The following is a 21,048-nucleotide window of genomic DNA, read 5'->3' as shown; positions in this document are numbered from 1 at the left end:
GACCAGGCCACACCTGAATTCCCCAGGTTGTTAGCTTTGTTTCTCAGTCAATAGAACCCAATCTTTAGGGCGATGTCACATGTACTTTACAGCCTGGTGACCTCTACACCATCTATATTTCTAAGACCACACAAGATCCTATGCTCTTAAGCTATAGATAGAACTCACCTTCATGATAGAGGTCACATGGACTCTGCAAATAGTTTTGATGTAGTCATGCCTTGATCTTTATTGTGCACCTGGGATTCGGATAGTTGTTACTAGGACACTTTTTTTTTTCCAAAACTGTACTGTTCCTAGATATGTCTAAAATAAACTGCCTGGTGTCAGACTCTAGAAGCTTGAACCAGCTAAGTCATGTTGAATTGGATTTCCTTTTTCCCCATGAGGACTGTTCCAATTCTGGCTGTTTGTAGAGACCCCCAGTTTCTCACCTCATAATCACTGTTGATAAGAAACTGGATTAAGCAACAATGAGGGTCACTCTGTTGCTAATTTTGGTTTATTAACTGCAAAGTGATATTTTTATATGCTGTGAGAGTCTTGAGAACAGCTTTTTGAATGACCTTAAAAATTTCCCCCTACAGGTATACATTGTAATCACTCTTTTGTAGTATTTCAGTGTTCCATCAGTTTTTGTCTTTATTTTACGAAAATTAAGTGAAGATCTTTTTATCCAGAAGTGAAGAAAACAAAACTTCCACGTTCCATTTCTAATCTGAAGAAACTTGACAGTATTACATATCTTTATAATTTATGACTCAGGTTTTACATATGTTGCTTCAATGCAAATTTTGCTCAACTTTTACACAGCTTAAAAGTAATATTGCCCATATGACAGTCTTGTTGATTTTTATATTATCCTGTAGTCTGCAATGGTAAAAACTAGTTGAGAAACCATTGTAAATTTGTGCCATGTTACATCAACCAAAATTTAACTTTTACAGTTTGTCTCCACCTTCTTTTTGCCAAGAGTGATTGTGCAGGTTGACATAAATGAAGTTACCTTGTTTTGTAGATGTTTCCTAGGTTTCATTACATTGACTGCTTTCTGAGAGACAGTTTTGAGAAATGAAGGAAAAGAAGCTTAGTTTGGAGTGAAAGGCGATGTCTGAAGGCTGTGTTGACTGTCCACTTGACCAGAGTGCTGCCGTGTGGTACATGACTCTCTTTCCCTGAATGCCTCTTTGCCGTTCCTCATAAGGTCTTGCTCTGCTTGTCCCTGAGGATTCAAATTTCTCTCTGCTGGCTTCACCAGCTGACCCTTTGTAATTCATTTTATAGTGACTGACTTTTCACTGGCAGGATCTTCAGTAAGGGTTCAGTTTTTTCCAGTGTGAAAACCACCTTACAAAGAGTCTTCATATTTATGCCTTCCATGTCCAAAAAAAAAATGTCCCCAGTTTGGAACTAGTTTTTTTTTTCACTCTGTTGGATGGAATTCCAAACTGTGGAGGTGGTGTGGTGCAAATTCAGGCCCTGTGCATGTCATGTATCTGATTGAGTTAAGGCTGTGCCTATGGACTTCTGAAAAGTGAGCGGAATTTTATCCCTGGTTCCATGGACAGGATTCCTCCTGAACTGGGGCTTCGTGAAGGTCCTTCCAAGCATGACTTGCGTTGGTAGACATTAGTAATGTTCTCTCTTGTTCATATGTTCTGATAGTCTGTGAGTCTGGTTAGCCCCATTCCATTCTCTGCTCTGGACTTTCTGTTTCTCACAACTGCCTTTGCTAAGCTTGCTTCAAGTGTAGCCTAGCCCTTCATGACTGCACGAGTTAGCATTTCATGTTGCATCTCAGTGTGTGTGGACTAGGATGGTTTTGAGAGGCAGTGTATTTTCAGATTAGTTTTTGTTCTTTGGTTTTGTTTCACATTACCTTTCCATCATGCTGAAATACACAGTATGCAGCAAGCCCCACACTAAGAGATGAAGACCTGCTGGGTTGCCTCACGCAGCCTTAATACAAGGAGAGGAGCTTAGTCCTACCTCAGCTTGATATGCCATGCTTTGTTGATACCCTTGGGAGGCCTGCAGAGGTGGAGGAGGGGTGGATGGGGGTGCAGAGGGGAGGTGGGGGAGGAGATGGGAGGAAGAAGGAGGAAAACCTGCAGTCAGGGTGAAAAACAAATGAAAAATCTAATTAGTTAAAAGAAGGAAATAAATAGAGATCATTGTCTGACTACAAAAAAAAAGTATTCCTAAATATAAACCCTGCTAAAGTATTCTGAGAAAAATGCAGGACTGTTTGGTGCCAGAGAGTAAGCTTGCTACCACCAGGCCTCGTGGGTGGAAAGAAGCAAGTATTGAGACATGCAGTAAAATATAAGGGTTAGAAGTGGGTTTTCTGCAGGGTGGTGTGACACACACCTTTAATCCTAGCTCGTGGGAGGCAGAGGTAGGTGGATCTCTGTGAGTTTGAGGCCAGCCTGATCTGCAGAACAAGTACCAGGACAGCCAGGAAATACACAGAGAAACCCTATCTCAAAAAACAAAAAACAAAAAACTGGATTATCTAGGTTAGAAAAGAAGTGCAGATTGTGTCTTGCATATCAGAAAGAGTTACTGTAAGGTTGAATGAATTGGTACATGTCATATTTTGTGATCTTAGTGCTAGTTTTCAAGTTTTGGAAGCTAGAGGACTGCTATACTGAAAAAAAAAAGGTGGGGGGAGTTAGTGTATTCTCCTTCTATTTAGTTCTACTTAGAGGAAGCTGGAGCCAGGACTTTACAGTATGGAGCAAGTATTAGATTCCTTGTTCCTATTGACAGGCCATTGCCTCCTCAGCGAGGATGTGTTGCAAGTGAATAGAGATGGCTTGAAACAAGTGTGGCCTCTTGGTCTTCTTGACTGTTGAAGTTACAAATTAGTCTAGAAATTTATAAATTCTATTTGGCTTTCCTAAGATATTTCTTCAGGCATAGTTTGAAACAAAACCATGGTTTAAAACCTCCAGTATGGTATCGTTTGTTACACTTTTTTCAAATTCTAATAAACACATTTAAAAAGATTATTAATTGAGGATTGTCCACTAATTCTGAGAAATATAGCCTAGTTGGAAGATTTTATTTTTTTAATTATTTTATGCTCCCCTCCCCCACCTCACTTTTCTATCAACATGTCAAAATTTTGTTAAGTGTACTTCTCTTGGAATAATTCCTAACTCAGTAGTAAAAGTGTTCATTTAACTCTGTTTCAGGCTGTCTTGTTTCCGCATCTGTACCGGAAAGCAGCATGTGTGTGTCAGACACGTGGATGGGTGCCAGCGCCTGCACTTCCTGTGTGTGCTCCATGACCATTCTAGCTAGGGTGAGTGATTCCGAAGAGTAGCTGGCAGCAAGTCAGATGCTAGGCAGCTGAGAATTGCCCTAACAAACAGCGCTGTGGGTAGAAATTAAATACTGTCTACTGGTCTGGATATGTATTGCAGCTAACTTAGTTGGTCTGAATTAACTGTCATCTCAAAAAACTGTATTCCCGCAATGTAGAGTCTCCACATAGCATGTTTGGGAGAGAAGAATTAAAAACAGGCACCATAGGACCAGGAGGTTGGCTTAGCAGGTAAAAGTGCTCGCTGTGCCTGACAATAGGGGATTGCTTGTTAAAATGTTCAAGTATGTCAGGGCCCAAGATGGTTTGAGGTAAAAGAAGTATTTTAATAGTTTACCACACATGTTAAATAACTTTAATTTTAAAAGTTCAAGGATTTGGTGTTTCCTGAGGCTGACTATTTTATATAAAATATGGCTTTGGGATTCATATGTGTTCTATTGCCTTATTTTAGCAGTTTATTCCCTCCTTTAGCATGAAGTTATGTATGTAAGTTTCTTATAAGATATGTTTGATAAATTGTTTATACCAGAGATCATATTTATAGTTAAAAACTTGGGTTTTTAAATTTCATTTTGGGAACTGATAATGGGTAAAAAGCCTCTTTGTTGCTGTATCCATGCATTTTTTCTTATTTAAATTATTTTACTTCACCAAGTCATTCATTTTGTAGACCATCCTTCAGAGTTCATGCCTCTCACTGAGGACATCTGACCTTTCGAAGCTTCATAATTCACGACTAGATGTCACCAGTCTTTCCCATGTTAACAGTTCTGACCATGTTTTATTATATGTGCCTTCGGCGCCGAGCCAGGACAGCTACGAGAGGAGATATGATGAACAGCCATAGGACTATAGTATCCAACAGCCGGACTTCACCTCACAATGCAGAGGTGGTCCAGTACGCCAAAGAAGTGGTGGATTTCAGTTCCCATTATGGCAGTGAGAATAGCATGTCGTATACCATGTGGAATCTGGCAGGTATACCAAATGTCTTCCCAAGTTCTGGTGACTTTACTCAGACAGCTGTATTTCGAACTTACGGAACATGGTGGGATCAGTGTCCTAGTGCCTCCTTGCCATTCAGAAGAACACCATCCAGTTTTCAGAGCCAGGACTATGTGGAACTTACCTTTGAGCAACAGGTATATCCTACAGCCGTTCACGTGCTGGAGACCTACCATCCTGGAGCAGTCATCAGGATTCTGGCTTGCTCAGCAAATCCCTACTCCCCAAACCCCCCAGCTGAAGTAAGGTGAGACTGATTTTCTCATTGTTAATGACGCGTGTCCTGTGGATGGAAGGTTGGGTTGTGTCAGTACGGGAGGTGGTTGTTTTTTATTTTATCCTTTTGGCAGCATCCTCTTAAGTCACTTAAACACCTATGGTTTTGAAATTTATTTTCTTAAGGTTCAGATAAAGAAGAGAGGTCACTCACATGAGAATTTAATGCATGTTTTCTGCCTAAAACGCCACCACTATAATCATAGACTGTGTTATTTGCTTATCACAGAATTTACTGAAAAGGCACAGTTTAAGGTAATGGAGACTGGGTGTAATCTGCAATGTCAGTAGTATAAGGACTTCTAAACTTATTTTCATCATGTTAATTGCTTTTAAATACTTCTAAGTACAACTCAAGGTAGGCCTATAGAGTGAGGCCATAGAGGGGCTCTTTGGGAGATTTTCCTCGATGTCAGGTGAATGATTTCATAGTCAGCACATTCATTTAACAGTAAATGCTAAGTGTTAAGGATTCCTGTGTTCCCCTGCAAGTCTGTTTATATCATTAGCCTACAGAGCAGCCCCCATGACTCCGTTTCTGTACAGTTCCTTGTAGAGGTAATATACTCACATAGACCAGCTGTCTAACGGTACACACTGTAGTCATTCATACATGTGCTCTCCATGTGCCTTCAGTCCGCTCTTTCCCTAAAGAAACCACTTGTGAAGTTTTCTTTGTATCACTTCTTTTCTCTGAGCAGATGTAAGGGAATCAAATATATGTTGTATTTTTCTTTATTTATTCAATAGCATTACTATTTAGGTCATTAAATATCTGATTTGCTTCACTACTGAGCAGTAGCCATGAAGCAGAATGCTCCTTTGTTTCTTTCCTGTAGCTGCATGCAGTGCGTCCCACCTGTGTGTCCTGCTTTTTAACTGCTCCTTAACTGATAGGCGCTTAGCTCTTGCCAGTCTTCTGCTATTATAAACATTAGTGTAGAGAACAGTCACCACACCACTTCGCTCTCCTGTAAGTCTGTGTGGGCTAAGAGTCTCAGAAGAATTGCTTGGCCAAGGAGGTACATGTAATTTTGATGCCTAGAGCCAAATTTTCCTCTAAAGTGTCTGTACCTGCTTATATTTCCACAAGAAATGTAAATGTGGACAAGCTTTGCCAAAAGATGCATGGTGTTAGTAAGTTTCATACTTTTGTAGTTTATTATGTAGAAATGTTATGTTTTATATTCTTTATTAAAATTCTTTCATTGTCTCTTTTCCTATCTCTAAGAACCATTTATATAACCTTTTTCCTTGCATTATCTGATCATTTTTATTGATCTATTCTTCTGTTACTTGTTGATCTTTCAGATTTTAGATTTTTACATCAATCTTAGGTTACTCATTCATTGATCATAGTGTCTGTCATGTTCTGTGTTATTCTGAGTATTGAGGATATGTAGAACAAAAACTTTTGCCCCATGAGCTTATTCTAGCTGACAGTGGTTTGTAGATGACCTTACCAAAGAACTGTGGGACCCCAGATGCTAGTAGGAGAAGTGGAGCAGAGAGTAGCTCCCAAGACACAATGCTGGCTTGTATCTCTATTCCCAGTTCTAAGGATTGTGTTTCCATCTAGCCAGGAAACAAATACAGAGGTCAGCTCAACTACTGCTTTGATAATTTGTTGTGTACAGTGTTGTTAATGAAAGCACAAGACTATCATCCTTTATATATAGACTGTTTGCTGGGAAAAAAAAAGAAACAAGCAGGAATTTGGACAAGATCTTTTCTTATATGAGAATTATTTATAATCTTCTTAGGCTTTCTTATAAAGTTACATGCATTTTAAAAAATGTGAATAGATTTGAGATCTATGAAACATGCATAGCCTTTTCTCTGATCCCAAACATTGCTGCATAACCGATTTGATTGTGTACTTCTAAAACTTAAGTTTGTAGATGCCTCTGATTTGCTTTACTGATTTTTAGCTTTATCCCTCACAAAATTTGAATAAATTTTAAGAGAAAAGGAGTCAGATCAATATGTATTCCTGTAGTATAAGAAATTTTGTTTTGTTTTGGTTTTGGAGACAGGATCAGGCTGGCCTGGAACTCACAGCATCCTCCTCCTTATATCTTCCAAGTGCTGAGCTTACAGACATGAGCCTCCATACTTATCTTAAGGAGTCCTCTTTAAGTTTTACTGATTGTGAGTTTAATAGATGCTTCATTGTCTAAAAACAAAATGAAAAGTTACCTATAGTTCTTCTGCTCAGATTCAGTGACTGTTACTATTTTGGTGACTTTACTTAGACAATGAGAAACATTCATTGAACATCCTTTCTCTTCTGGGAACAAACTAGAGAGCCACACAAAGATGGCTTTTGTTCTGAGCTAGTAGGCTGTCCTCGAAGAGGACTGTGACATTTTAGGGGACATGTATTGGCCAGGGGGAAAATCTAGTGTATGTAGGGCTCTGGGAAGCAGGGCTAAGAAAAGTGGAGAACAATATCACCTTTGATGGTGTGAGATCAGTGTTTGAAGAAGTGAGAAAAGCCCAAGCTATTGGTGGCTGTAAAACTGGGAAGAATGATCGAAGTTCTTAACAGGGTTTTCTGTAGCTTTCCAGAAGCTACAGGAAGATTCCTACTCCTCTACAGCTATTTTCTGTGGAAGTGGTCTGGGCGATAGTAGCAAAGAGTGGGGAAGCTCAGGTACAATTCTGTGTGGGCATGGGCTGGAGAGACCGCAAACACTGGGCTTTTGCCACTCAATAGCACATGATAGTTTTGTGAACAGGGTGGGCAGATGAAGGTCCCAAATTTAGCACCAGCGCTACAACACTTCTCATGAATTCAGGCGAGGGGCTTGAGGTTTTAAATAAAGACAAGACAGCAAGGGGAATGCTATTTATTAAAAAGGAGGGAAGCCTTATATACCAGTGAGCAGGCATGGTAGAAAACTACCAAGATCAGAACTTCATGTTTCCAGGCCCCTCTGGCAATAAGGATGAGCAGATAACAGGAACTTGTATTCAGACCTCATCAGAAGGAGGGAAACAAGATGTATTTGCTAGATAAGCTCCTACTCACAAGTTGGTCAGCAGATCCCTATGGGGGAAGGGCCCAACAGATGTACCTTTTATATATAAACAAAACTGAGCATCTGTCTTAGGTTGTCCGGGATGTCAACATCTACCTTACTCTTCACTGGAAAGCCTGCCCAGGCCCTGCAGACCCTCTGTCTTAGGTTAACAGATGTCCCCCCAAGTCTTACCCATCATTGATTGATCATTTGTCTTGTGGGCTCAGCCAGGGTTATCTGCTGCCAAGGAAAGCATGATTTGCTTTGTTTGAAAATGGTGCTGGGCTTGCCACCTTCCCATGTGGCAAGGGCAGACTAAGGCTAAAGCTGTGCTGCCCAGGGCCGTAATTCTGAGAACTAGTGATCCACTCCTTCCTTAATTAATCGACCTGTCAGCTGCATTCCCTTTAAGAGGGAGTCTCCCAAAAGGGGAGGCACCCTGGTCTCAAAAAATCTTAATTTGGGAAAATTAAGAGAGAAATTTGCTGATTAAGGTTTAAAGAGCCCAAATGTACTAGAGAAATGATACTACTTTGGGAACTTAAGGCAGAGGCAACCTCCCCTAAGAGTTTATTCAGTGTGCCTGCTGCAGCAACTGAATGGGAGAAAAAATATAGCTGCCATGGGCGGCTGCAATAGCAGCCACAATGGCCGCCGTGATGTCAAAATCTCTCTTGTCATGTAAGGATGAGCTGGTTCTCTCCTGAGTGTTCCACTGGCGTAGGCATGATACCAGGAACAGGGACCACCAAGGCTGGCATTTCACCATTCCAGCAGCTTCTCAAGCAGCATTCCTGGAGGGAACAATTAAGCACTTCTCCTGAGGGAGTGATGTTGAATATAACAAAGAGAAAGGAAAAAGTATCTACGGAACATGGGCAAATTGTAATTTACCAAAGGTGGCACATGCTTCACATCCATCTGCCAAGTGATTGGGCAAAAGTCCTTGGGATTAACTCCCAAGTAAGGCACAGGAAGAAATTCTACACAAAGAGGGCAATCCTTAACTATTTGGACAGCTTGTTCTTTAGTTATTCCAGTATGAAAGTACTTATGTAAGGATAGGGCTCTAGTGAGCTCTTATTAAACCATAATGATTTGAGTATACCTGCCGGTTGTGCAATTTCCTTCACTGAGGGTTCCTAACAAAGAGGTGTGGGCCTCAAGATGTTCCACAAATACAGGTTCGCTCCAATGCCCTGTATCTGTAATAAACTCTCTTGCACCCTGGAGACAGGAGCAGCATAGGCAGCTGTCTCCAAGGGTTGAATAATATGAGCAACGTATTGACTATCGGTATAGATAGTTTTTTGGGATGGCCACAGGGATTGGCAACCCTGGCAGAGTGGCACCCATGAGCATCATGGTGTTATTAACCTCTCTCAGGTCTTATAATAGCCTCCATTTATCCGATTTTTTTCTAAATAACAAATATGGGAGTATTCCAGGGAGAGGTAGCAGGGACAATATGGCCAGTATTGAGCTGTTCCTGAACTAGAGCAAGAGCAGCCTCCGACTTTACTTCAGATAGGGGCCATTGTTCTACCCAAACGGGTTCATCATTTTTCCAGGTGATAGGAATTGGAGGTATGTGAGGCTGTGGAACAATGGCCCCCCTTTAAAAATGTTCCAACCCTCTCCAGTCTCAAGGAGATTTTTGTACGAGGGGTTTATCCGACATGGGCAGGGGATCGCCCTGCAAATTCTTTCCAGTCCCTTTGCTTGGGCAATAGCCTTGCTCCCTAAGCATATACTGTACAGGAGGTGTGGTCAGTCATTATGGCCCCCATGGCTTTTAGGATATCTCTGCTCCAAAGATGATCAGAATGCGAGGCAAAATGAAGGGCTGAAATATACCAGAGTGTCCCTCTTGCAGGGACCAAGCCTTGGGCCAGTGGTTGAGGGAAATGACAGATGTATCTTTACCCATGTCTAGGAGTCCCTGAAAGGTCTCCATCAGTAATCATGAACATTAAGAGTCTGGACTCCAAAATGGACACCCAGCATGCCATAGGTCCCATAGATCCAAACCCCCACTTCTCTTACAGGCTTAAAGAAGGGGTTATTAGTTGTAATTTTAGGGGGTAGAGCTAACTGAGCAGTTCTAGCTCCTTGGCAGTGACTCCCTTGCCAGCTTCCACCATAATTTTGATCTCTCCTTCGGTATCTTCATCAATCTACTCCTTCCTAAAATCAATCCAATTGAGCCCAGTGGTAAAGGGCCTTTGACTCCCATGCCCAAAGCTTGGGGTCCCATCTGAGGAGTCAATATTGCTCTGGTGGTTGAGCAGAGGTCCAGTCCTGTGCTTTCTGGGGTAACTCTGACATGGTCCTGGATACAAAGGGGTTCCTCTGGGGTAGGAGCTGAATAAGGTGGGGAACAGGTGTATCCAAGGCTGCGTATACCTGGGAGTGAGGGGCCCAGAGCAGACCCCGACTCCTGTTTCCTAGAGTTGGCAGAGAGTTACCCTGTACATCAGTCTTTGATAGATAATTATTGCCCCAATGATGTCCTTTTTTATAGTGAGGGCAAAGACCTGGCCCTAGGTGAGGGGGTGCAACAGAGTCCTTAGCAGGACAATTTTTCTTAAAGTGGTCCATTTCCCCACGTCCAAAGCATGTATTAGGTCTGGTCCCCCACTGACCTTCCTATTTCCCTGCATAGCAAAAGTGATAACTTGTCCCATAATGGGGTATCTGTCTATATCTCTATATGCAAATATAATCATTGAGGGTTCTGGTTTTGTGAGGCCATAAAGCCTCCTTGTAGTACTTGTTGGCATTTTTGGAAAGCTAATTGTTTTACTATAGGCATGGCATTATCAGCATCCCCAGATATATGCCCTGAAAGTTGTAGGAGCCGATCCACAAACTCAGAGTAGGGTGCAGATGGTCCCTGTAGGACCTTAGAAAGTTGGTCTTTTGCAACCTTATTAGGTAAGACTTTCCATGTCTTACTGAAGCAACTGCTGAGATCTGCGCATATATAGGTGGTTCGTCAAGAATTTGCTGGCCTAGAGCTGCATAGGCTCTGGTGCCAGTAAGCATTTCTATATTCCTACTGGGGAAACTGACAGCTGTGTTGCGCTGCATTGTTTGGTTACATAGTTCTTGGTATTCACCCCTCCAAATCAAGTAATCTCCCCCTGACAGCGTAGTTCAACATAATTGCTACCAGTCATTGGGGGTGTAATTTAAGACTGCAAAGGATTCAAAAATGGCCAGAGTAAAAGGGACATGAGGTCCGTATGCCATAACCGCCTCCTCCAGCTGTTCTATAACCTTAAAGTTAAGACAGGTATGCTCTCTCTGACTCTGGCCTTGGGGATTAACTGTCAGTATGACTGAGAACATCATCACTCCTCCCCTCTTCTCTTCAGGAGGAGCTGAAGGAAGACAGAGAGCTAGAATGTTCGGGATTTCAGGCAGGGGGACGTGGCTCAAGTGAGCATTTTTTAAGCTTATGCTTTAATTTGAGGACACCCTTCTTGAGTTGAAGTTCTTCGCATTCCTCATTCTCATCCCCTGAAGAGGGGGGAGAGGACTCAGAGGAAGAAACATTAGAAGCTGAAGTGACCTAACAGACTCTTGGTCCTGAGCCTTCTCGAAGGCATCTTTAGCTTTCACGACCTGCTCTTTCACGTCCATGTTATCACTAAGAAGCTTGTCCTTGACAAGACGCCACACAGAAAAGGTAGCAATTGCTATGGTACTTGACCTAGGTCTCCCTTCACCTGCTCCCAACTGAGGACATTAAGATCATCAGAGACTAAAAACGAAGGGCTGACCTCACGTGCAGTTTTTAATAAGCCTTTTGCTGTCTTATGTTTGATACCGGTGCCTTGCTTTTTAAAGAGTTGGACCAGCTAGTCCCCCATAAGAGAGTAGAAACTAGTGACACCCATGTTCACTACACCCGCTCCTTACCTTAATGAGAATGCTGGCCAGCCTTCACTGTAAAACTGAATTTGATTTTTCAGATACCCTTAACCATTGATTCTAGTCTTTAACCAAGGTGAAATCTTGGGAAAATACAAAGATATTTTGGAGGACTCGTAAAAATATTTTAAGTGGAGGTATCTAACGTTTAGTTTTTTTAGTTTTTAAAAATAAATTCTTGAGGTGACTCTAAAGTTTGATTCTGTTCACCTAATTTGTTTCTTTTATTTCACACTATCCTAGTTGGGTGGGGGATTGTACCCTAACAGTACCTGTCGATCTTATTCTAAACTGCAGGGATGTTTCTTTCTTTGGCAGATGGGAGATTCTTTGGTCAGAGAGACCTACGAAGGTGAATGCTTCCCAGGCTCGCCAGTTTAAACCTTGTATTAAGCAGATAAATTTCCCCACAAATCTTATACGACTGGAAGTAAATAGTTCTCTTCTGGATTATTACACTGAATTAGATGCAGTTGTGCTACATGGTATGAAGGACAAGCCACTGCTCTCTCTCAAGACTTCACTGGTTGACATGAATGATCTAGAAGGTGATGACTATGAAGAGAAGGACAGCTGTGGAATGGATGGTCTTAACAAAAAGTTTAGCAGTGCTACCCTCTGGGATGGGCCAAATAATGGGTATTTTGATAAACTACCATATGAGGTAAGCCAAAAGTAGTTGCAGTATTGGATATAGCACTACATAGTTTTAATGCTGAACTACTGTTTGCTTTGCTAAGTTTCAGAGGAATAGCAGCATTGGTGAGACACAAAAAATCTGATGTGTTGGAGATTTGCAAATTGGAAGCAACTAAAGAAACTTATTTTAAATAATTTTAGTCTTGTTTTGGATTGACTTCAGAGATTCTGGGTAAACTATTAAATGTGTATTGTTCCATCAGTACTTAGTAAGTACCCAGTACATATACCAATAATAAACCACATTCACTTTTCTTTTTTTTATTAATTTACTTTTTATATTCCAATCCCAGTTCCCCCTCCCTCCTATCCTCTCACTCCCTCCACTTCCCCCTCCTTCATCAGCTCCACGGAGAGGATCATGCCTCCCATAGGAAGTCTACTAAGTGTTGCATCATCTGGCTGAGGAGGACCAAGGCACCTCTCCACCCCCACACCCCTGTGTCTAGGTTGGGCATGGTATCTTTCCACATAGAATGGGCTCCACTAAGTCAGTTTGTACATTAGTGCTAGGTCTTGGACCCACTGCCAGTGACCTCATATATTGTCCCAGTCACACCATTGTTACCTATATTAAGGAAGTCTAGTTTGGTCTTATGCAGGTTCCCCATTTGTCAGACCTGAGTCAGTGATCTCTCACTAGCTCGGGTCAACTGATTCTGTGAGTTTTCCCATTATGGTCTTGACTCCTTTGTTCATATTTTCGTTCCTCCCTTACTTCGATTGTACTCCAGGAGCTTGGCCCATTGGTTAGTTGTGGATTTCTGCAACTGCTTCCATCTGTTTCTGGAAGAGGGTGCAAGCTTCTCTGGGGTTATGGATTGTAGGCTGGGTATCTTTTGCTTTGTGTCTGGTATCCACATATGAGTGAGTACATACTAATTTGTCTTTCTGGTTTTGGGTTACCTCACTTCATATTCACTTTTCTTAATTGTGTAATATAGTAGTGTGTGCCTGACTTCATACCTATTAGATTGAAGATTAGTAGGTGAATGCTTATCCCACTTAATAGTCACAGCTTCCATGAGGGTCATCTTCTTTACCAGCTCCACACTATATTCTTACTATAAACTTTGGTCTAGCCTGGCCCACTGTTCCTTTTTTTTATTAGAAAAACCATTTGATATCTAGTTTGAAATCTTTTCAGGGTGTCTCTTTGGGAGTCTTTCCATGCCTAATTATCCTTCCTAGCTCCAGACATCAAATGCTGGGAGCATTCTGTAGCTGTGTGATGCCAGAATCTCTCCCCACCTGTTTCGAATGCCCTGGGGTCAGGTGGACCAGGCATTATGTCTTCTTTTGAAAACTGTGTGTATTTAAAATACAATATGATCCTTTTTTAAAATGAAGATTTTAGATCCAAATCACCCATCTAAATATCATTCTTGTAAGTAGATGGGTATTTTACTTTTCATTGTACTGACACAAGTAGCTAAACTTGCACGGAATGATTAGGCAGCCTCTTGAATGCGAAAGAGTCATAGCAACTACATTTGTTGAACAGTTTCCAATTCAGATGCTGTGGTACATTGGTAAAGTTGTTGAGTATAGAATTTAAGGGTCTGAAGTACCAGTCTGTAGGCACAGACCCAAGGTTTCACCAGGCTTTTCTGGACTGGAAATCACAGATTATCCAAGATCATCGACCCTGAAGAGGGCAGAAGGAGGCTCCCAGGGGAGATTGAGTTGGGAGAGAGGGGCATAAGATGGTAATAATGCCGTTCCTTGGGAGCACTGAGATCTGGTTGACAATAGTTTGCCTCTAGAAAGTGAGTCACTTCTCATTTTTATCTGCTTCCAAAAACTATTAAGATGGGAATTTAGATTTAATATATTTTAAATGATTTTGAGTTTTTTCCCCAAACCTGATAAAATATCTAGCTTATGGCATTGAAAGGAGTGATGGAAGCAGAGAGAGTGAGTGTTCAGAGATGAGAAGGACAGCTGTAGCCTGCTGACAACAGCAGCATTTCTGCATGCCTGCAACATTAGATCTGACAATGAAAGTGTAGGGCACACTGCATTCACATAAGCAGCAGCTGTATGGTCACTCTGGTGTTGCAGAACTGTCTACTCTCCTGCACCAAAGAGCATCCTCAGACTTTATCAGGAGCTTTGCATTGTTTCCATCCAGCCAGTGGTCTTCAGGGTGCAGTGTTTCTCCAATGCTTAGTAAAAATGGTTGGGATGGGGCCATAGGAAATTTAGAATTAGTCAATAATTCGCTAAAAATCTAGAGAAGATACATGATTATAATTTCATGCTCTATGCTTTCTGTATAACTTTTTGAATGGGAGAGAAGGATGTAGAGTAATAGCTAATATTCCAGAAATTGCCCAGTGAAAGGAAGTAATGGGGGCTTCAGTAGAGTAGGAGGTCTCTGTGGAATGGATTTTGAAATTTTAACTTCTTTATATGGTGAAATGTAAGAGCCTGTAGAGAGTTTCTCATACATGATACAACATAGTCTAAGGAAGAAGCCAGGACACACAACCTGTATTCTTGAAGGGGGCTCTGAATAGGCGTGATGAAAAGAGTTTCATGTAAAGAATCAGAGTCATAAAATAGGCTGAACAGTCTGGGACTAGATTGAGGTTCAAGAACAGGTAGATCAACTGTGTTCGGGATCCTTTTGAACACATCACATCCTCTATTCCTCTAAAAGTGCTTCATGCTAAGATGTCCTTAGGAACACAGTTTGATAGACATTAGATACTGTACTAGTAATGATTAAGAGCTGTCTCTATTTGGTCCAAAATCTGTCATCTTTTATTTAATCAGACTCCAGAAGAGCTTCTTTCCATGTTAGTGTAAAAGCTTTGGTGGCTTTTCATCCTTTTTATATTTTGATATTTTCTCACAAGGTCATATGAAGTATCAGAATGTGATTATATTAACACTATATGTCTTCACAGAGTATATACATTTTAGTATGGAGGTTTTGTTTTGGATTATGCCACAAGATGCTAGTGGATATTTAAGTAATGACTCCTCTGGAAGAAATGAGCTGTTCATCTTCTGGTTCAGAGTGTCTTTCTGAACTAATTGTTTAAAGGTTCTATGTAGCGAGCATAGTGATGCATACAGTAATCCCAGCACTCAGGAGACAGAGGCAGTGGATCTCTGTGAGTTCTAGGCTGGCTCGTGCTGCATGGTGAGACCCTGTCTCAGAAAAGGAAAGAAAGAAAGAAAAAAAAGAAACCTATGTAAATAAATTTGAATATTTTTGTTAAAAAATACATTATTAATTTTGTAAGTTTTAAGGTAGTTAAGTTGCCAAGGTCAGGTAATTCATATTTTCCTTTAAACACTTAACAGTTTATCCCTATTAAACTTACATTTAATAAAGAAAAATTAATTTTTTGTGAACTGGTAAATTCCTATGTAAGACTAAGCAATAGACAATTTCAAACCATTTCTCTTAATATTTATTTCTACATAAATAAAATAATGCCAGAAAGAATTATTTTAAAGTAATACAAAGATTTTCAAGGATGTATCCCTGATACTTAAACATATTTTTATATTAGAGAGTCAAAATGATTATACCATAGTACTGTCAAAAGAAAAAAAAAAAGACTCAGGGTCTACTCTGGTAGGTAACAAAACTAGCTGGCAAGCTAAAAACTGGGGAGGTATCTGTATTTTTACAGGTTTTTTAGTAAGTACTTTGTTATTTGCTAATTAACTAATATATAGTTATGAAACACTAGCAATACCAGGTCCTAGATGGTAGCCACTTGAGACACTTGAAAAACGTAGCTGAATTGAGATGTCTACAAAGTGAGTTCCAGGCTAGCCAGGCCTGCAGAATGACTGTGTCTTTAAAAAATAATGTTTATTAAAGTTTTGAAACTACATATGTGTCTCACCTTCATGGCTCATATTTAAGTGACCTGAATTCATTTGAATCTAAAAACAGCATTGCTTAATACCATTCTCAAAGTTCTAGTTAATGCTGTAGACATGTGACATATAAAAGGTATAATCTTTGAAAAGTAGGCATAAAATTATTTGCAGACAAAATGATTATATATTAGAATATTGAGGAGAACTAGGAAATAAAAGTAAGTTGACAGTTAAATATAAATATCCATAGCTTTAGAAACTCCTGGACAGGAAAAGATTATCAAATGTTAAGTCATAGCATGCTCCTGAGTAGAAAGATGCAATAAGACAAAAGTGTCATGCGTGTATATCCCATATTCACATGGATCCCACAAAGTGTCAGCCTTTCTTAAAGCTATAATGTATTTAATGAAGTCCCAATTGAACTATAAACAGATTGTTTTATTTGAAAAGCTCACCTGAGAAAAACGAAAATAATGAAGAAAATTCTGGAAAATTCATTCTAACATATACACTTAAACTGTAGAAGAAAACTTGGTTCACATTGAAGTTTAATGAAGTGAGAGAGGTGATGATTAGGTATAGAAATAGTTGAGTCCGTGAGTAGACCAAGAGGAAAGCCAAGAAAACATTTGGGACTAAATTTCTGTAACTAACAACAGTAGTCAAAAGAAAGAGGAATATGAAGAGGAGGTGGCGGAGGATGAGGAAGAGGGCTGAAAGAATAAAGACAGTTGAGTGTGTTCCTTGCTTTTGTGCCTTTCAGAATGGTAGCATTTTAATACTAGTATTGTCAAGTATGTAGGCGAATGGATACTTGTGTACACTATGAATATATAAGTTGGTATTAACATTCAGAAGAGCAACTTTTAAATTTGTGTAACTTACTCTAAAGATACATTGCCAGTTTGCCAAGATGAACATGCATACATAATGCATACACACAATGATATTGCAGTATTATTTGCAATAAGAAAACAGCAGGAAATACATCAATAAACAGCTATTTTATTGTTATTGTGTCATGTGTGTGAAATGGAATAAGGTGAATCTATTTGTACAGATAAGGTGAATCTATTTGTAAGATCTACAGGGTATGTCACTGAATAAGAAAAGCAAGATGCTAAACAGCAAATATCGTCTCATTCTTTTAGTATATACCCAAGAACACAAGTTCATTTATCTGGAAGAGATCAGGAAAAACTGTTAGTAGTGCTTTTCTCTGGTGTGTGTGTGGTGGTGGTGTTGGGGGGTTACCTCATTTTCTACATTTCTTCTGTGTTTGGCTTTTCTAATGTTTTACCTTCATATTTTTGTTTGTATATGTCATCAGGGTTATCTGAATGATGGAAACTTGTTAAAGTGTTTGGTTATGATAGGGATTCTTCAGTGGTAATTTTCACTTGAGGAGATTGGGCACTTAGAGTCAGTGAGCAGGTTGAGGATCGGAGGATGAGAAATTGCTAAGAAGCACTATCAGGAGAAGGGGTGATTTAAGCTGACCTGAAATAATGGGATTTGTATTTAGAGACAGGTGATCAAAACTATTATCTACATCATCATGGAGAATGATGAGCATTCTTGCTAACTTAATGATTCCATATTTTGTTTGTTTTGGTAAAACTGAATTTTATAGATCAACATAAGATGGGTCCAGGAAAGTCTAGAAAACAGACTAAGTAATGGTCAAAGAAAGAATCATATCTGCTTTTACATGAATAATTTTTATTTCCATTTTCTAATAAATAAGTATGCAGACATACAAACATTTTCAAGACATTTTTACAGCCTAGTTCAAATGCTAAAAATAAACAGCAAGCCTTATTAGATACAATATGTTATCAGCAACTGCTCTTGTTTTATAAATAATCTTGAAACTTATTTTAAAGATTATATTGTTATTCATCTGAATGTTGGAATATTTGGCTCAGAATAGTGACATTCTGATCTAATATTAATATTGAATTTACATGATGAGTTGAAGATCATTTATGTTAAAGGGTATAATTACTTACAGAGAAAATTCAGGTAGATACTTTGTGTTCTTAACCTCTCATTTAAAGATTTTTTTATCATTAAGTACATATGCAATTTCTCATTATGATTCTTAGTTCAGTTTAGACCACTAAGACATTATTCTTTGAAAACTAGTTTAGAAAGCCTCAACTGGAAAACAAATCTTGGACTAGTTCAAAGAGGTAATTGTGATTAGAGTTATCTTTTGTTTTCACTTAGTTAATAATGTGTGTGGCAGCATCATTGCTACCAGTTGCCTTCAGTGGGATCCCTCTGTTTTCCCTTTCGTGGAATTCTGTGTTAGCTCCTGGGAATCCCCTTCCGGTTTCCTGGGGGTACTCCCGGGTTCCTCCATCTTTCACAGGCTTACTGTGCCACTGTAGTTTGAATCCTTTCTACTGTCCTCATTGCTTTCGGGAATAATCCAAGTGAGGCTCTCTGCAACCCCATTCTCACCACTAGACTCCCTTCACCCGCTTTGGCCCTCACCTGTACGTGGTACTTGTCTGGCAGGATTGTACGTCCCCCCTGAGTCTGGTCCTGGTAGCTCTTCAGTGACACTGTGGGCCTATCTTTGTCAGTGTTATTAAAACACCCTACTCACTGATTCCACCAGAACTGAGTGAAAGTGCTTTTCATTTGTTTTCCCCAGTATCTGGTATGTAGAAAATGTTGTTCATGAAAATGTTCATTATTCAACAACTACCAGTGTATATAGCTTTGTACAGTATGAAAATGAGTTGTTAACATGAGTTGAGAATTTGAGCAGCTTTTAAAGTCTAATGTATGTGTAGTTTGTTTCTATTTGGATACTTTAGTGAACGTTGATTCAACTATTTTGTGAAGATACTGTTTGAAATTGTGACACTGCTCTTTTTTAGACCACATTCTGTGTTTATAATAAGTGATAGTGTCCTTCACTCTTGATGATCTTGGCTTTCTGTTTTATATAGCTCATTCAACTGATTCTGAATCATCTTTCACTACCAGACCTGTGCAGATTAGCACAGACTTGCAGACTTCTACACCAGCATTGCTGCGATCCTCTACAGTACATCCACCTCAACCTGCAGCCATACTGGGCAAAGCTAGACGATACTTCACTGGAGTTCCTACAGGCTCGCTGTGCTCTCGTCCAGTGGCTTAACCTGTCTTGGACTGGCAACAGGGGTTCCATCTCCGTGTCAGGATTTAGCAGGTAGTTACAAAACCTTGTTGAATCTTTTTATCAAGAGACTAGGCTTGCATGTAAGGGCTTTCACAATAGAATTTTTAACTGTATTTGTGTATTTTATAAGAACAAAAAGAAATAAGAGTTCATATTTAGAATATTGATGCTTATAAAAATGAATGAGTGCTAACTGTCCTCTTCTGCTAAACTTCATAATGATGTAAGGGCCAACTGTATTCTTTAGTTCTTATTTAAATCTCAAGTGACTTTCAACTGAACTGCTTTTTTTTTCTCATATTTTCAGCACAGATGATTAACACATTTAAAAAACTATTTCCAAATCAAAATCTACCTCTCTAATGTGATTTGTCAGAAATGGAAAACAATTTATTACAGAACATTTTTAATTAAATCTTAATTACATGTGCAATACATCACCCAAATTTAGAAGCTCATTTAAGCTAATTATGTTGAAAATGAAATTGCATGCTAAATAGAGGACGGCACTTGCAGACCTGCCCAGGTGTTTCTGCTCCTTTCTATTTAAGCATTTAGTTTCCTTACTATTAAATGTCACCTGTTAAACATTTGAAAGCTTACAGAAGTGCATATTCATTTAGTAATGCCACAGTAATTTTCCTAGGATACAAACAGGTGCTTTTCTCTTAACCTTGATGGTTGTTCTTATTATGTGCCGCATGATCCCATCATTTTCATAAAGTTAAAGATGGAGTAGAAACTTTGGAGACACTATCTGTTGTTTTAAATGACTAAATGTTCTTTTATCTTGTCACTGGGGCTGAACCTAAGGCATCACACATGCCAAGCAACTGCTCTTGCACGGATGTGTGTACCCACCGCTCATCTTGTTGCTGCTATTTTACTTCCTGTTTTGAGACAAGGTCTTGTGAAGTTATCCAGGTGGCTTTGAACTTGCTTTGTAGTTCAAGACGATCTCTGACTTGGAGTCTTCCTGCTTCAGCCCCCTAAGTAGCTGGGATCTGGGGGCTGTGCTGCTAGGGCCAACCAGAGAGCCTCTCTGTGGACAGGAAGGCCAGGAAAATTAAAAAAGAAAGTTTCATGGTGAGGTGGGATCATGAAGTTAAATTTCTCTAACTGTCTTGGGTAAGAGGAATACTGCTGTCTGTGACGTAGTCTAAGGGGAAGAGACAAGTGGGGAGGAGAAAACCAGAGAGGCTTTGCTTCTGAGGCATGTTTGAGCCTGTCCACTGCCCTTACAAAGTACTTTGCAGGCCAAGTCTCTGTATAGGGGTCCTTGGATTCCAGCAGGATCTTAGTCAAGTGCTTATTCTGTCTGCCTCAAACACTCCATCTGCAAATTTTGCTCATGGCTAATGAGACTGATGAGAACTGAAAGTAACTATGGCTGTCCCAGCATACACTGTTGATCATAAACTTAAGACAAGTTATGAGACAGAACAAGTGCTGCCAGTAGACATTGGTTTACATTATGAAGGCCCAGCTCTCTCCTTAGGAATTTCCACTGGAGAAATTAATTTTCTGTTTTTAAAGTTAGGAATTTAGGGCCGGGCAAGATGGCTTAGTGGATAAGGGCTCTTGCTGCCTAAACTGAAAACTTGAATTGGATTTCTGGGACCCACAAGATAGAAGGGGAAATGGAGTCCTCAAATTGTCCTCTGACTTTCATAGACACCAAGGAATGCATTCACCCAGACATATTGACATGTTAAATAAGTGTAATAAAAACAATT

The 21,048-nt window shown here is 39.8% G+C and overlaps 1 protein-coding gene across 2 annotated transcripts in view; it reads left to right on the top strand.

Moving 5' to 3' along the window:
* Positions 1–21,048, top strand: part of Fbxl4 (F-box and leucine rich repeat protein 4) — a 71,193-nt gene that overhangs the window by 12,419 nt on the left and 37,726 nt on the right. For both annotated transcript variants that reach the window (XM_040740726.1, XM_040740727.1), the window contains 4 exons: positions 3,201–3,310; positions 4,005–4,586; positions 11,899–12,244; positions 19,098–19,342. In XM_040740726.1, the coding sequence (XP_040596660.1) occupies positions 4,075–4,586; positions 11,899–12,244; positions 19,098–19,342 (1,103 nt within the window). In that variant the 5' untranslated portion in view covers positions 3,201–3,310; positions 4,005–4,074. The remainder of the gene's footprint in view (positions 1–3,200; positions 3,311–4,004; positions 4,587–11,898; positions 12,245–19,097; positions 19,343–21,048) is intronic.

This window comes from Mesocricetus auratus, unplaced genomic scaffold (assembly GCF_017639785.1).
Source record: "Mesocricetus auratus isolate SY011 unplaced genomic scaffold, BCM_Maur_2.0 Super-Scaffold_6730, whole genome shotgun sequence".
Taxonomy (NCBI): domain Eukaryota; kingdom Metazoa; phylum Chordata; class Mammalia; order Rodentia; family Cricetidae; genus Mesocricetus; species Mesocricetus auratus.
The sequence above is the reverse complement of the archived record's forward strand: the minus strand, read 5'-3'. Positions and strand labels throughout refer to the sequence as shown.